The 17500-nt window shown below is 44.3% G+C and overlaps 1 protein-coding gene across 1 annotated transcript in view; it reads left to right on the top strand.

Moving 5' to 3' along the window:
- The window catches only part of etnk1 (ethanolamine kinase 1), a 43125-nt gene that overhangs the window by 11007 nt on the left and 14618 nt on the right, over positions 1 to 17500 (top strand). The window contains exons 3-4 of the mRNA XM_063217554.1: positions 1216 to 1356; positions 8573 to 8715. Coding sequence (XP_063073624.1) covers positions 1216 to 1356; positions 8573 to 8715 — 284 coding nt within the window. The remainder of the gene's footprint in view (positions 1 to 1215; positions 1357 to 8572; positions 8716 to 17500) is intronic.

Consider the following 17500-nt stretch of genomic DNA (forward strand, 5'->3'; position numbering starts at 1 on the left):
TGAATGGATGGATGAAAGGATGAATGAATGAATGAATGAATGAATTAGGCAGGGTAGTTTAGAGTTGTTCACTGACAGCATGACACTTAATGACAGCAGCAGTCATTGGCATTCATTAATGTTCATGGCAAGTGTTATGTCATAGTTCTCTCTCTCTCTCTCTCTCTCTCTCTCTCTCTCTCTCTCTCTCTCTCTCTCTCTCTCTCTCTCTCTCTCTCTCTCTCTCTCTCACACACACACACACACACACACACACACACACATACACACACATTCATTAATGTCTCATAAAGTGTTATGTCATAGTTCAGGGGTGTTCCGGAGTGAAGTCTCAAAGTGAAACCAGGAGAGCGTCTATTAATAAATGTACACTATTAATAAATACACTGTAGTATACCGCACATACTGTAATATATACGGTAGCTGCTTGAGTGGTGTGTGTGTGTGTGTGTGTGTGTGTGTGTGTGTGTGTGTGTGTGTGTGTGTGTGTGTGTGTGTGTGTGTGTGTGTGTGTGTGTGTGTGTGTGTGTGTGTGAACTTCCGGCTGTATGCAGTCAGTGTATGCAGTGTGTGTCCTAGTATGTCTAATGCGTGTGATTTGTGTGTGTGTGCGTGCATGCGTGCGTGCGTGCGTGCGTGCGTGCGTGCGTGCGTGTGCGATACGTAACTCTCATACCCAAGTCACACTGCTGCCAGCTAATGGCAGTGAGTGTGTTCAGTACATCTCGAATGTCAAAGGGTGTGACAACTCTGGCTTAACTGCCATGCCAGTCTGTGTGTACTAGTATGTCTAATATGTGTGATTTGTGTGTGTGTGTGTGTCCTCTCTATAGGCTAATAGTGTGCCATCCATGCCCATAACGGAGGTGTGTGTGTGTGTGTGTGTGTGTGTGTGTGTGTGTGTGTGTGTGTGTGTGTGTGTGTGTGTGTGTGTGTGTGTACTTGTGTGTGTAATACATAACTGCCATGTCAGTGTGTGTGTACTAGTATGTCTAATGTGTGTGTGTGTGTGTCTCCCCTCTCTACAGGCTAATAGCTCGTCAGCTGGCTAAGTACCATGCTATCCATGCCCATAACGGCTGTGTGTGTGTATGTATGTGTGTATGCGCCTGTCTGTGTGTGGGTGTACTAGTATTTCTAATTCATGTGTGTGTGTGTGTGTGTGTGTGTGTGTGTGTGTGTGTGTGTGTGTGTGTGTGTCTCCCCTCTCTACAGGCTAATAGCGCGTCAGCTGGCTAAGTACCATGCTATCCACGCCCATAACGGCTGGGTGCCCCAGTCTGACCTCTGGCTGAAGATGGGGAAATACTTCTCACTCGCGCCCACACACTTCCAGGACCCCGAGATGAACCTACGGTAGGATGACACGCACGCACGCACGCACGCACACACACACACACACACACACACACACACACACACACACACACACACACACACACACACTTCCAGGACCCCGAGATGAACCTACGGTAGGACCCTACACACAGACGCATGCACACACAGAGACACAGACACAGACACAGACACAGACACACACACACACACACACACACACACACACACACACACACACACACACACACACACACACACACACACACACACACACACACACTTCCGTGTCCCCGACATTAACCTACGGTACGATCACACACACATGCGCACACACACACACACACACACACACACACACACACACACACACACACACACACTTCCGTGACCCCGACATTAACCTACGGTACGATCACACGCACGCACACACACACACACACACACACACACACACACACACACACACACACACACACACACACACACACAGACTTCCAGGAATACGGCATGAACCTACGGTAGGAGCCTACAGACACACACACACACACACACACACACACACACACACACACACACACACACACACACACACACACACACTTCCGTGACCCCGACATTAACCTACGGTACGATCACACACACACACACACACACACACACACACACACACACACACACACACACACACACACGCACACACACACACACACACACACACTCACAAACACACACACAAGGTACACCAAATCCCTCTTTAAACCCTGTGTGTGCAGCAGTAGGGTTTGTATGTTAAGCCCCAGCATTAGCTTCAGCAGCTAAGTGTTCGTCTGCATGATATACTGCACAGTAGCTGGGATACTAGATAGTAGGGGTTAGGGCTGCTCGATATTGGAAAAAATCAATATCACGATATTTTCTGCAAATATTGATATCACAATATTTTAAGCGATATATACGAAATTCCCAACCCCCGCCACTATTATCGTAGTGGAGTAGCATACATAATGGCTTTCTAGTTTCTAGTGCTTTCTAGTAGCATAATGTCTAGTAAGTCTGTGTGAATGTAGACTTGGGTAGAGCGCGAGACTCGAGAGGCGTCTATTTTTCTTGACATAGAGCTAGTTCTGATGTACCACCCCTGCGTTTTGCTTAATCCCTTGGCTGCCATACTGCTCCGTAGCGTTGCAAATGACAAATGACAAAATATCACGATATATGAATTTTGATATTGATATCACGATATATGATAAATATTGATATTGCGATATAAATACGATATATTGCACAGCCCTAGTAGGAGTGTAAATCACAGCCTTCATGACGATACGATACGGTATCGATTTCTTAAAGCAGGGATTCAATTTTTTTTCGATACGTAAGAATTCCCCACGATACGATGCGATGCGAATCGGTTCGATTTTCCAATTAATCTTCCACTACTATTCTGTTATGGAGCTAGGGCATTGCACAGGGGCCAGCGATTCGATCCTTTTCGATTCTTAAGAATGCCCCACGATACGATGCTATCAGATTAAATCGCCGGCCGATACTTCCGATACATCGATACATTTTATTTACATCCCTACTAGATAGACACTGACTTATCTGCATGATGTACAGTAGCTGGGATAATAGATAGGCTACACACTGACTGAACATGCAACAAGTAGCCTACAGACAGATATACACACGCACACGCGCACACACACACACACACACACACACACACACACACACACACACACACACACACACACACACACACACACACACACACACACACACACACACACACACACACACATCATAGCTCCAGAATGCTTACCAACAGGCTGTTGACTATAAGTGGTTCATTTTCATCTCCATATAAATAGTTCAATTTTTTTTTGTACAGTCCAGGTCAGTGGCAAGAGATTCTCTGCTTCATTCTGTGTCATGTGGGGCAGCTGTGGCCTAGTGGTTAGAGAGTTGGTCTTTCAATCCAGGGGTTTGCAGGTTTGAATCCCCCCTGACCCCTCCCTACATCTCCATCCATGGCTGAAGTGTCCTTGAGCAAGGCACCTAACCCCACACTGCTCCAGGGACTGAAAGCAATACCCTGACAAATAATAACTGTAAGTCGCTTTGATTAAATGGAAGCGTCAGCTAAGTGCAATGTAATGTAATAACAATGTTCTGCTTCTCTGGCAGCCTGGCTCTACAATCCCCTTGTACTAATTTCATTTGTCAAGAGGGTCTGGAACTGTGACTGCTAAACTGCAAAACGTTTAGTGGATCAAACTCTGTTGAAATGTGAATGCGATCCTATTTAATCCAATCGCTAACATTTGTTCATGTCATTGAAAAACGATGGTATCTGAGTAGAAGGGTCCAATAAAAACATGGGTTGAATGGTTTGCAGTGAATGAAGTTAATGTTGATTGTTGTGGCGTAGAGAAGAGAAATGATTTATTCAGAAGTAAGTGAAGGAGGAGGAGAGGTTACGCAATAGCCTGCAGTATATACAGCCCAGAAGACATTTTATTTTACTGTGAGCTATTTTTTGGCTGCACACACACACACACACACACACACACACACACACACACACACACACACACACACACACACACACACACACACACACACACCGACACACACACACACGCACGCACGCACAACCGCACAAACACACACACACACAGACACACACACACAGACACACACACACGCACGCACACACACGCACAAACACACACACACACACACACACACGCACGCACGCGCACACACACACACACACACACACACACACACACACACACACACACACACACACACACACACACACACACACACACATACACACACACACACATTTTATTTCATTGTGGGTGATTTTTTGGCTGCACATTGAGCACAGTATCCTGCTGCTGTTCTGCTATTCTGCTGTCCTCAATTACCCTGAAATACAGCTCCTACACACACACTTGCGCACACTCACACACACGCGCCCACACACACGCGTGCGCGCACGCACGCACACACACACACACACACACACACACACACACACACACACACACACACACACACACACACACACACACACACACACACACACACACACTGCAAACTGCAAACTGCAATTCAGCTCCTCTGTGGATGTACAGTGACAGCCAAAATAAATCACAAGTTGTAAAGAACACCCCTACACACACACACACACACACACACACACACACACACACACACACACACACACACACACACACACACACACACATACTAACGTATGCATCTCAGTGCATCAGTGGTTTTGGCTACTGGAGTTCCTCAGCCAAGGTCATGTCAAGGTCTCACAGTAAATGTGCATCATCAGCATCGTCATCACTGGCCTCACCTGAATGATTCTTACTCCATTTTAGCTGCCACCTGTTATAAATTAGCTGTCACCAGAATACGTAGCAATGAATGACCGAGTCATAATGTGTTACCTAAGGCCCTGTGCACTGTCATAGTGGTAGGATAAGATAAGATAAGATAAGATAAGATAAGATAAGATAAGATAAGATAAGATAAGATAAGACAAGCCTTATGGTCTGTTTGCACAGAAATGTGTCTTGCATGACACTTCTCCACAATCCACATGTAAACACGCATTAAAAACACATACAAGCACAATATAGAGTCAGGTCATCCAGGTCCATAAGCTGTGGTGTGTAGTACTATGGTAGTTTTTGTTTTGTATTACTTAAGGTCCTATGTACTGTCATAGTGGTGTAGTACTATGGTAGTTTTTGTTTTGTATTACTTAAGGTCCTATGTACTGTCATAGTGGTGTAGTACTATGGTAGTTTTTGTTTTGTATTACTTAAGGTCCTATGTACTGTCATAGTGGTGTAGTACGATACAGTATCGTGACTCTGTGTTTTGTATTACTTAAGGTCCTATGTACTGTCATAGTGGTGTAGTACTATGGTAGTTTTTGTTTTGTATTACTTAACTTTAGAATAATGGATGCAAAAAAGCATTATAAAGACGTAATAAATAATTTTGTTTTGTATGAACTTAAGGTCCTATGTACTGTCATACGTGGTGTAAATGTCCTATGGTAGTTTTTGCTTGTAAATGACTAGGAAATGCTATGTTAATAGTTTAGTACTATTTAGTTAAACATTTACAAGTTTTGCTTATAAATGAAGGTCCTAAATACTCTGTCATAGTGGTGTAGTACTATGTGGTAGTTTTTGTTTTGTATTACTTAAGGTCCTATGTACTGTCATAGTGGTGTAGTACGATACAGTATCGTGACTCTGTGTATCACGATTTCTCGGTTCGATACTAATGTACTGTCATAGGTGTGTAGTACTATGGTAGTTAAGGTTTTTTCAGTGACTATTACAGCATTCCAGTGGTGGAACGACGTGTGCTATAAGGAGCTACATGCTTTTGTGTGAGAAATACGAAAAAGCTGCATTTGGCCATGGCAGATAAGATAGTCTGTGTTTGTAAATGTAAACAATATGCAACTGTTGCGTCTCTGTGTTAGATCGGTGGCTTGTCGATTGAGCTATTTAGCACACTTGAGCCATAATACCGTGTTGTTATGAGTTACACCACTTGCTATGAATGAGTCAGCTTTTTTCAAAGTAGAGAGAAAAAAAACACTGAACTGAGTTGTCCCCGTAGCATTATCACATTGCAATAATTGAGTACTTGAGTCATAATACCTTGTTATGCTGAGTTTGTGTTATGAGTGTTATGAGCTTACTTTGAGTCAGCTTATTTCAAAGTAGAGAGAACAAAAATGCACTGAATAGTCCTCTAGCATTATCATTAGGCCTATGCAATGCATAGAATAACATCACGTTATGAAATGCACACACACACACACACACACACACACACACACACACACACACACACACACACACACACACACACACACACACACACACACACACACACACACACACACACACACACACACACTGGGCATGTTGTATGCAGACGGTGATGTTACGTGGCTGCATGTAAATAGCTGAAGACAGAACTGCTGTAGGCCAGAGGGGAACTGACAGAAACAGCACTGTCACAGAAACAGCACTCTCTACAGCTTGGCAGATGTTTATGTTAGTTTGTTTGTTATGTTGATGAGAACATATTGAACAGACCTCCAGGATAGCCATCATAAATTGCAGGATATTTGGCATATCGTATGCTTGCATGAATACTAAGACTGTTTTGAATGGTAGCAAATAGCCATGTTGTTGTATACATAGGCCAGGGTTGACACTAGTTTGCATGAAAGGTTGAAGACTGACTGACAACAGCCATCTCCACCCCAAGGTCAGATGGTGGTTTCCACTAGTTTTGCATGAATGCTGGGATAACCATCATAAATTGAAAGGCATACAGTATTATTGTTGCACATGCTTGCATGAGGTCCAAGACTGGTTTTGAATGGTAGCAAATAGCCATGCGGTTGTGTAGGCCAGGTTTGAGCACTGACAACAGCCATCTCCTCTGCTGGTTGGATGATGGTTAGCCAACCACTAGTTTTGCATGAATGCTGGGCAATAAACGGCGGAGGAGACAGTGGGAATGTACCTCTTGCTTTATAGCAACACTAAGTAGTTGTCATTGTTGGTTGTGAGCGTATTAATCTATCGTGAGGAACAATCGACACATGGTCCACACTCCTGAACTTGCTCAGTGTAAGTATTAGCATTCAGTCTCATTGGATTTGCTGATGTATTGATTGGAGTAGTACCGTAACTTGGCTAACCTAGCTGAAAGCATAAGCTAACGTGTAGCCTTTGTTACTCTGTCCAGTGTCCACCATCCAACACAGTGCAATTTTTCCATCATCTGTCTGAACTGGCCTAGTGTGGATACGCACGTAGTTGAACTGAAACGACTTTTGGAAACACAATTTGAAGAGTTGACAACATTACCCTCTACTGTCGATCAGATGACTCCTACTGTAGTGGTTTTGCATGAATGCTGAGTGCTGAGGAGTCTGGTCAGATGGTCCTCAGTAGTTTTGCATGAATGCCAGGCAGTAAAGTGCAGTGGAGGCCGCGGTTATACAGTATGTAGTTATGTAAAGTGGACCCAGTAATCAGCTGATAGCCCTCGAGAAGTCCGGAGACCCCAGACACAGGAGTCAGGACACACACGCACGCACGCACACACTCACAGACACACGCACACACACATGCACCCAGCCTTCTAGATCAGTGGTTCCCAACCTTTTTCGTAAGGGACCCATATTTTTACTATTGTAAGCTTTTGTGACCCAACCACGCGATCGCCCGGGAATACTTTCTTGAGAAAACTCATTTTACTTATTTTATACCTCAATTCATCTTTGGTCAAATATAGAACAAATGTTAAATGTTGCACTTACTATTTGTTGCTTCAATGCATTTATTAGTTAAATGCATTTATTCAACATGGGCTATATATATTTAAAATGAAACTCCTTAAAATCAAGAGGGCTCTGCGACCCACTGTGGATCTTTGGCCACCCATAGGTTGGGTCCCAACCCATAGGTTGGGGACCATTGGCCTAGAAGAGGAGCTGTATGTCAGGGTAATTGAGGACAGCAGAACAGCAGAACAGCAGCAGGATACTGTACTCAATGTGCAGCCAAAAAAATCACCCACAGTAAATAAATCAATTAAATAAATAAAATATGTGTGTGTGTGTGTGTGTGTGTGTGTGTGTGTGTGTGTGTGTGTGTGTGTGTGTGTGTGTGTGTGTGTGTGTGTGTGTGTGTGTGTGTGTGTGTGTGTGTTGAACTTGGTGTTGTTGGTTTAGGAAAAGTTTAACTGTGTTTGTGAATGACAGTATGTAGTTGCGTAATATATTTATGGTTTATGAGTTATGGCTTGCCATTCTTGTCAATCTTTATGTTTCCCAAGTTGAGCAGAGACGTTCCAAGCTCCAGGCAGCTCTCTCTCTCTCTCTCTCTCTCTCTCTCTCTCTCTCTCTCTCTCTCTCTCTCTCTCTCTCTCTCTCTCTCTCTCCTCCAAGTTGAGCAGTGAGTTTCTCAGCTCCTGTCAGCTGCGTGATGAGATGGTGTGGCTGAATTAATATTAAATCTCTCTCTCTCTCTCTCTCTCTCTCTCTCTCTCTCTCTCTCTCTCTCTCTCTCTCTCTCTCTCTCTCTCTCTCTCTCTCTCTCTCTCTCTCCATCTCTCTCTCTCTCTCTCTCCATCTCTCCCTCCATCTCTATCTCTCCAGGTTGAGCAGTGAGGTTCCGAGCTCCCGTCAGCTGCGTGATGAGATGGTGTGGCTGAAGCAGAGTCTGTCTGGACTGGGCTCCCCCGTGGTGCTGTGTCACAACGACCTGCTCTGTAAAAACATCATCTACAGCCAGGAAGCAGGTGAGCAACCCGCAACACTTTAACACTACACAGGTTGAACTGTGACACCCCTAAACAACTTGAACTGTAACTGTAACACTACACAAGTTGAACTGTAACACTTCATGGGTAAGCGGTTAGGGCATCGGACTTGTAGCCCAAAGGTTGCCAGGTCGACTCCCAACCTGCCAGGTTGGTGCTAATTAACCAGTGCTTTTCCCCATCCTCCTACATGATGTCCTGCATCACTGCTCCCTAGGGGTGACATTTGGGACTTCATAAATGCATAAATGGAATTTTGTTGTGTGTAGTGAGTACTATGCGCTGTCGAGTGCTGTGTCACAATTATAATGGGAGTGTCTCAGGTGGGCTTTTCAACTTGTACTATATCACTAAACAAGTTGAACTGTATCACCCCCAAACAACTTGAACTCCCATCCATCCCTCCCCATCCCTCCGTTCCTGATCTGTCTGTTCCCACCGTCTGGTCTGTGCACCTGGCCTGCCAGGTAGGCCTGCCTTCCTTCTGAGCACATATTAGCCAATCAGCGGTTGAGTTTGAACAGCCTCCCACCTTGCTCAGCCAATCACCAGGCTTCCTTAAGAGGGAGTGTTCTTTAGCCTTGAGAGACTGTATGTATGTGCCAGACAGTGAGAGAGAGTTATGCAGGGGAAAGTCTCTTTTGAGGAAGAAGGAAGGTTAACGACTGTTCTAGAACATGCTGTGACTGAAGCAGCAGGGTTTTATATATATGCGTGTGTGTGTGTGTGTGTGTGTGTGTGTGTGTGTGTGTGTGTGTGTGTGTGTGTGTGTGTGTGTGTGTGTGTGTGTGTGTGTGTGTGTGTTCACATGATGCTGCATACATGTTTGTTTTCCTATAGGCTCCATGTTTATACGTATGTCACTTGATTTAAATTTTTATTTGTGTTTTGTTTTGGTTGGGAATACTGTAATTCCATCAGTACGTGTGGGTGCACACTGCAGCCTGGTGCTGTGGGGCTATCAGGGCAAGTAAGGGCTTCCGCACACCGGCTCCGACAAAGTGCTGCGCACTGCTCAGCTAAAATTCGATTCCATTGTTTTCAATAGAACCACGCACACTGGCGCCGATGTCCGCGGACATTCACCGATGTCGGATAGCAATTAGAGACGAGTTCTATTTTGTCGGCGCCGCCCATTGACTATCAATGCAATGTTCGAGTGAAATTGGGTTTGGGGGTCCGAATTCTGTCGGAAGCAAAAGTGCGCCGCACTTTGTCGGAGCCAGTGTGCAGAGGCCCTAAGGGTTGTGCACAAAGACAGCCCCAGGCATGGCGCCAGGAGAGGGGAGAGAGGGAGACAAGGGCCTCTGTGGAGGGAAGGGGGAGGAATAGGTGAGGAATTTGGGCTGGGTCTGTGTTGGGAGGCGAGGTAACTAAGGGGCTATAGGTGTGGAATTTGGGATTGGGAGGGGGCCAGGTTTGGGATCGCAGGGTTTTTACTGATTAAAAAAATGTATTTATTTATTTAGTGTGCAGGGACAGAACAGAATCACTATAGAACAGAACAGAACATAACAGAACAGAATCATTCTAGAACTGAATACAACACAAAAAATAACCACTCGAGAACAGAACAGAACCATTCTAGAGCTGAACAGTGCAGAACCTCTCTAGAATAGAACCACTAGAATAGAGCCACTCTAGAACAGAACAGAACCATTGTAGAACAGAAAAGAACAGAGCAGAACCACTCTAGAACAGAATCAGTAGAACATAACAGAACCACTTCAGAGCCGTGAAACTCATTCCTGTTGTTTCGAGAAGCCACAAGGCTCAGCAGTAGAAGTAGAGAATGGACCACATGTGTTTCTATTGTGAACACTGTCCCAGAACCACCGTAGAACCGCAGAATATACAGTACAACATTAATTTTCATGCACTGACGGGCTCAGAATGACAGCGGAACCACAGAATGTACAGTATTCATATTGAACTCTGTCCCAGAACCACAGCATAATAACTACAGTGTTCAGCATTCATACTGTGGGCGTGGCAGCAGAAGTGCAGTGTAATTCTTAGAAGAGGATTCTTAGAACAATCTGGAGCTCAGAAGAGTCACTTGGAGAGTGGGAGGGAGGGAGAGAGTGAGGGAAGGAAGAAGGGAGAGAGAGAGAAGGAGTGAGGGAGTGAGAGAGAGAGAGAGAGAGAGAGAGAGAGAGAAGGAGTGAGGGAGTGAGAGAGAGAGAGAAAGGGAGAGGGAGGGAGAGAGGGAGACGGAAGGAGCGAGGGAGAGAAAGAATATGGGAGGGGCAAAAGGAATGAATGAGAAAGACAGATACTTGTTCTGTGAAACATATGAACTCAATAAACCTCTGTGTCAGATCGAAAAAAGGAGGAGTAGGAGGAGACAGAGGAGGGAGAGGGAGGAAGGAGAGGAGAATGAGGGAGAGGAGAAGATAATGAGGGAGGAGAGAGGGAGAATAGAACAGCTCAGGAGAAGAGAAAAGAAGAGAAGAGAAGAGAAGAGAATGAGGGAAGAGAGAGGGAGGAAAGGAGAGTGAGGAAGGAGATATTAGGACTAGGGAAGGGAGAGGGAGGAGAGGAGAGAGGGAGGAGAGGAGGGCGAGAGAGAAGAGAATTTGGTTCACTGGAAGGACAGAGAGAGAGAAAAAGAACAGCCGAAGCTCTCCTCCCCCGCGTGAAAGAATGTCAACACGTTGACAGGGGACAGTGAACACACACTGTGTGTGTGTGTGTGTGTGTGTGTGTGTGTGTGTGTGTGTGTGTGTGTGTGTGTGTGTGTGTGTGTGTGTGTGTGTGTGTGTGTGTGTGTGTGTGTGTGTGCGTGCGCATGCTCGTGTGTGTGACTCAGGCATTTCCTGTGAGTTCTTTCACACTCTTCTTCCTCCATGGTCTCTGTCAGCTCAAGTTCCAAGCCCACACACACACATACAGTACACACACACACACACACACACACACACACACACACACACACACACACACACACACACACACACACACACACACACACACACACACACACACACACACACACACACACACACACACGGGCGACAACCAAAACACCAAAGTAGAGAAAACGAAACTGCAAGGAAGCGTGAGAGTGAACTGCAGCATAACAAACATTCACAGCCAGAGCTCAGAAAAAACACCAGCTGAACCAGCTGACCTAATGTTTCTCAACAGGGGCTCTACAGCCCCCTGGGGGTGTTAGGGACGTCCCCTCTGGGGGGCGTTTAGGAGGAAACAGCTGAGAGGGTGAGGTGCTTAATTGCAATGACTAGACTAGACTCTATAGGCCATATTGTGTCTTGTGTGTCTTTAATGTGCGTTTACATGTGGATTGTGGAGAAGTGTCATACAATATTTTTTTTTGTGCAAACAGACAATAGAAGTTTATCTTATCTTATCTTGTCAATGGGAAGGGGGGGGGGGCATTAGTCTAGTTTACGTTTTTAATCTTAGCACCTTAATGCATGCCGTACCTCCTGTGTCATGCTGTAATAGTCAATGAAAAGTTAACTACCACAGTAGCACATTACTATGACATAACACAGGGCCTTTAGTAATGCACTACGACTCGGTTATTGCAATTATGGTAACAGCAAATGTATAACAAGTTCAAGTCAAGTTTATTGTCAATTTCTTTACATGCACTGGTCATACAAAGAATTTGAAATTGCGTTTCTTGCTCTCCCATGCAGACATAGACTAATCTAGGTAAGGACATAGACAGTATAGACATAGACAGTACTCATACATGGACATAGACAGTATGGACGTAGAGATTGCTCATACAGACATTTAAAGTGCAAGACTAGACAACAGAAGACTTGTAGAGAACATACATTAAGAGGAGGTATTTTGTTGTTCTTTAACGCTGTGTCATAACGGGTTAAGTCTGATAAGAGGGGCGTGAGGGCAGGTCTAAGATGAGGTCAAGAGGGCGGTTGTTAGAAAACAGTTTGGGAACCACTGAGCTAAGCAGACAAAACTCACAGGAAACCACGAGCAAGAGGGTGGTATGTGTGTTTTGTGTCAAGGCGACTTTGAGACACTCTAATTGGCTGACCCCTCATCCAATAGCCAGGCCCGGTTTTGGTAGGTGTGAGAGAGGAGGAGGAGGAGTAGGAGGAGAAGAAGGAAGTGAAAAAAGAGAGAGATAAAACAGGGCATTGTTTCAGGCAGGGAAGTCGACAAGGGAGGGGGTACAAAGGGGTCTGTTGTTCCGGGCCCAGGGAGAGAGGCAGGGGGCCCAGAATTGGGTCCTCATTGCATTGCATTGTATGTATTGTGTGAGGGAGGGGGGCCCTTTAAGATGTCTTTGTCCCAGCCCCAGGCAAAGCTGTCAGCGGCCCTGGTTTCAGACTTATGAAAGTTGAGGATGTGCCCCATACTGAGAAGCTCAGACGCTGACTGTGAAGGTTAACTTGGGCAGTTACATAACTGAAAAACATAGTTGATTATTATACCCTTTCACAGGAGGAAGTGTTAATGTGCTACTATTTCACTGTGGCTAATGAGGCCAATGTATGATATTCACAAACTTAATTGTTAAAGCTGAGATGCTGGCTGAGAAGCAGGGTGAACTTGAGGACACTTACATAACAAGTAAACATGCAGTAAAACATTGATTATTACAAAAAAGCAGGATGCCTAGGCACTATTCTAAGATAAAACTGCTTTAACATGTTTTGGCCAGCTACAGGGCCTTCATCAGGGCAAGAAGTGAACCAAGCAGAATTGCACATACAGTGCCGCCAGTAGGCCCGGGTCGGTACATGTATTCGTATCGAACCGACCTCGGTACGGGGGTCACGGAACGATACGCGCATTGCCACGGAGAATACATTCGGTACGCTATGAAATTATTTATATGGGAAGCGCAGCAGCTGTTTGTGGCGCGTTAGAGAAGAGTTCCGCGCAAGCAAGCACATTGCATCGGAGTTCTTTAATGTGTATGGCCAGAACACATGTAACCACTGCATCTGTGCACTCCCGATTGGGTTTGCCATCCAAAACCCGCCTTCAAATCTGCTACGCGTTAAGGTAGCCTACATTATGCATTCGGCTTCATGCGAGCATGAATGGGGAGACAGGGATTTGAAACCCCCCCTGCGTAATATGTCACTGCAGCCTAGTAGTATATTTTCAGTTTATTAACACCTTGTGCCATGTCGAGCAGTTTGTGTACTGGTGTTTGACAGTTAGGCTAAATAGTAGTTAAAAGTCTTTCTAAATCGATAGGCTACGGTGCCGACAGCCTAATCACAGCGAATTAATCAGCTGCCGAGTGGACGCGACTACTTTTAAAACAAGCCTGCCAGCGCGATGGAAAACAAACAAAAACACGGTCTTACTGCTAATCAAGTTAATCAGTTCAGCTGTATGTCGTTCCTTAATCTTGTGAAATAAATAGCAGTAGTCTTACCTCACATTTAACAAGACACGGGGAAAGAATCCTCTGCCTGAAAAGTTTGAACTCCAATGTCGCGCGAGGGCATCCCCCCTGTCCTTGAAGCTGCTCTCAAAGCTGTTGTGCTATAAACTATTTTGACCGAAAAATAGAGTAGAACGAAGTGATAGGCTACTTTTTTATTTGGTTCGTCATTGCAATGTAAATGTTAGCCGTGTTCCAAATGCAGGAATGTGCTCATAGCTGTGACAGAAAGGCTAGGTCCTTAAAGCTATGTAAAGACTGTCCTTGAAGATCTATATAAGACTACCAATGAAGTAATTTGTCAAAACTACACTGACAACCAGTGTGTCTGGCCTTTTCAAGATGTGGGAATTCTATATAATGATTGTTGTTTTAATAGCATTTAATAGGCTTTTGATTGTGTGTAGTAATAATAATAATAATAATAATAATAATAATAATAATAATAATGATGATGATAATAATAATAATAATAGAAATATTTTAAAATATTTAAAGCACCTTTCAATAAAAGATACCCAAGGACAACGCTGAATAACAATAATTATAATAATAATAATATTTTTTTATTTTTTGTTTTTTATTTTTACCCTGTACCGTACCGAAAATGTACCGTACCGTGGGGTCTGTACCGAGGTATGTACCGAACCGTGACTTTTCTGTACCGACCCAGGCCTAGCCGCCAGTTAGTATTGGCACCCTTGAGGCTTAAGCACATTATGGGACATATCTCCAGACAGCAAATAATAAGGTCAACCATGATTTTTCTATAGATAGCTTGTGGTTGATACTAAATGTAAAAATGAGCAACAGTAATGAATACTAAACTACAAGTGGGAAAAAATGAAGAAGGTAAAGTTCCTGGAATCACTGGAATTGGCACCCTTTACTGGATACCATTGTGGAAACCTAATTTGACTCAAATATGGTAGATAACAAATCGGAATCACCTTTGACAAATTGCTTTTGCCCATATGACATGAATTAGGCAAGGATTTTTTTGTATTTGTGTTTTAAATAGCCACCTGTTAAATCTTGTGTGTCTTTGACAAATTTGAAGACAGAGGGGCTGCCTGCGGACACCAAAAATACAATTATTTGCAAAAACAAGACCAAGTAATAAAGGGTCATCTCAAAATACCCTAGTATACCATTTCCTACACTGTGTTGTGTTATTCAGAAATCTGCCAAACAGGGAGCTGTAAAGAACATCCTTGGATGTGGGGTTAAGGGAAGAAATTATGATAGAAGTCTGTAGAAGTCGGTGAAATTAATGACAAAACACAGGGTCTAACATCTACAGACCTGAAGGTCAACTTTGAACTGTTTTGGGTAGTTTTTTTCAATAAGCATCACAAGTTAAACACTACACAAAGTATTGGTTTTTGGTTGGAGGCAAAGGCAGACCACATTGCTTCATGAAAGTCATAAAAGGGAACACCTGAAGTCTGTATAAGAGAATACAGGGAAAGCACAGCCCTTTTATGAATGTTTTAAGGTCAGATGAAGCAATAGTACAGCTTTTCAGTGATGCACACAAACAGCATGTTTGCATATTCTGGAAAAGTCTGTAAGTCTTTAAGGAAAAGGACACCCTACCAAAAATCAAGCATGGTGTCAGATCTATAATATTATGTCACCCCATTGATGCATTAGGTATTGGAGGCTTTGACCATATCACAGGTATCATGACAGGCATCACAGGTATCATCATTTACAGGAAAATGTGTAACCATGTGCAAGAACACTTGGTTTGAGGTGAAGATCATCACTCCAACAAGACAAAAACCCAAAGCACACATCCAAATGCACACATCAAAATGGCACTAGAGAAGTGCAAGAAGGTCATAGACGAATACCAAAACCTTTGGAGGCTGCTTTTGCTGTCTAATGGTGTGAGACCAATCCGTTAAGAAGGGGTGCCAATATTCACGGACATGCCCTTTTTCATGTTTTTGCTTGAAATTACAAAATGCATTTGGAAAAAAATACTTTGCTATTCTAAATATCTTTGGACCTTCAATTAAAATATCCTGTTGGTAAAAGTTGTTTATATTTCCATTTATTTCTGGATATATTGCACATTTTGTAAATAAAATTAAGGGGTGCCAATACTAACTGGCGGCGCTGTAAGATGGTCAAACAAACTAATTAATCAGCCGATTGACTCCACGACCAGGTAGCGTTTTTATCAGAGCTCTATGTTGTATTTTATTCAAACGGACGTTTCGACCCTGATGGTCTTCCTCAAACGCACACATTCAAAGGTCCAGTGTGTCTCTTTATATTCAACTGTGAAGTGAAGGGCGGAGGCTTACTGCAATAGGGGTACAGGCATTTTGTGGGTCACAGCTTAGGGTGACCAACTGTCTGGGATTCAGCACAAGTTACATGTTTTGGTTTTTATGACCTGTTCACAACGTCCGAGTGTCCGTCTTATTGTCTAACCTCCTGTCCTCACCCCGTGCCAGTGGCCTCCAGATGCGAGGCAACAAGTCATTGACAGTAGGAGCTTTAATTCAATATCTCACAAAAAGCACTTTTCTAAGGTTATTTTCTCATTTGCAAGCGGAATGTTGAATGGGGAATTGTCGAAGGAGAGGATTGTGGATCCAGTCATGAAATGATAAAAGGATTTGAAGTGTGCAGACTCACTTTGAATGGGGAAATGTCCCCGCGAAAGTTGTTGTGCCTAGGTTGACAGTGGGCAAAACTTTTTTTTTTTTTCTCCACTGAGTGATGGCGTCAGCCGAACACGAGACCACAAGCATGCGAGGACAGGAGGTTAGACAATGGCGTTCACTTCGCGATAACGTGATAACGAGTTTTCAAACATGCCAAAATATGATCACCCTACCGCAGGCATTGGTGTTATAAGAGGTTTGGGTGGGTGGTCTGGGTTCTTACTCTGGGTGGGTAGGGATGGGGGCATGCCAAAATATGATCACCCTACCACAGGTATTGGTGTTTTGAGAGGTATGGGAGGGTTCTGGGAGGGTCTGGGTTCTGGTACCAGGTCGGGGTTCTGGCACTAGCTCTGGGTAGGGGTGGGTAGGGGAGGGGGAGGTTAGACAATGGCATACACATTTCCACATCAGGTTTTCACATGCCAAAATATTGTCACCCTACCACAGGTGTTGGTGTTATGGGACGTGCTATGTCCAGGTTCTGATACCAGTTCTGGGTTCAGGGTGGGGTGGGGGGGCATGCCAAAATATGGTCACCCTACCACAGGTAACGGTATTATGAGAGGTTTGGGAGGGTTCTATGGGAGGGTCTGGGTTCTGGTACCAGGTCCGGGTACTGTTCTGGTACTAGTTCTGGGTAGGGGTGGTTCAGGGTGGGGGGGGCATGTCCAGT

The sequence above is a fragment of the Engraulis encrasicolus genome, chromosome 15 (assembly GCF_034702125.1).
Source record: "Engraulis encrasicolus isolate BLACKSEA-1 chromosome 15, IST_EnEncr_1.0, whole genome shotgun sequence".
Classification (NCBI taxonomy): Eukaryota; Metazoa; Chordata; class Actinopteri; order Clupeiformes; family Engraulidae; genus Engraulis; species Engraulis encrasicolus.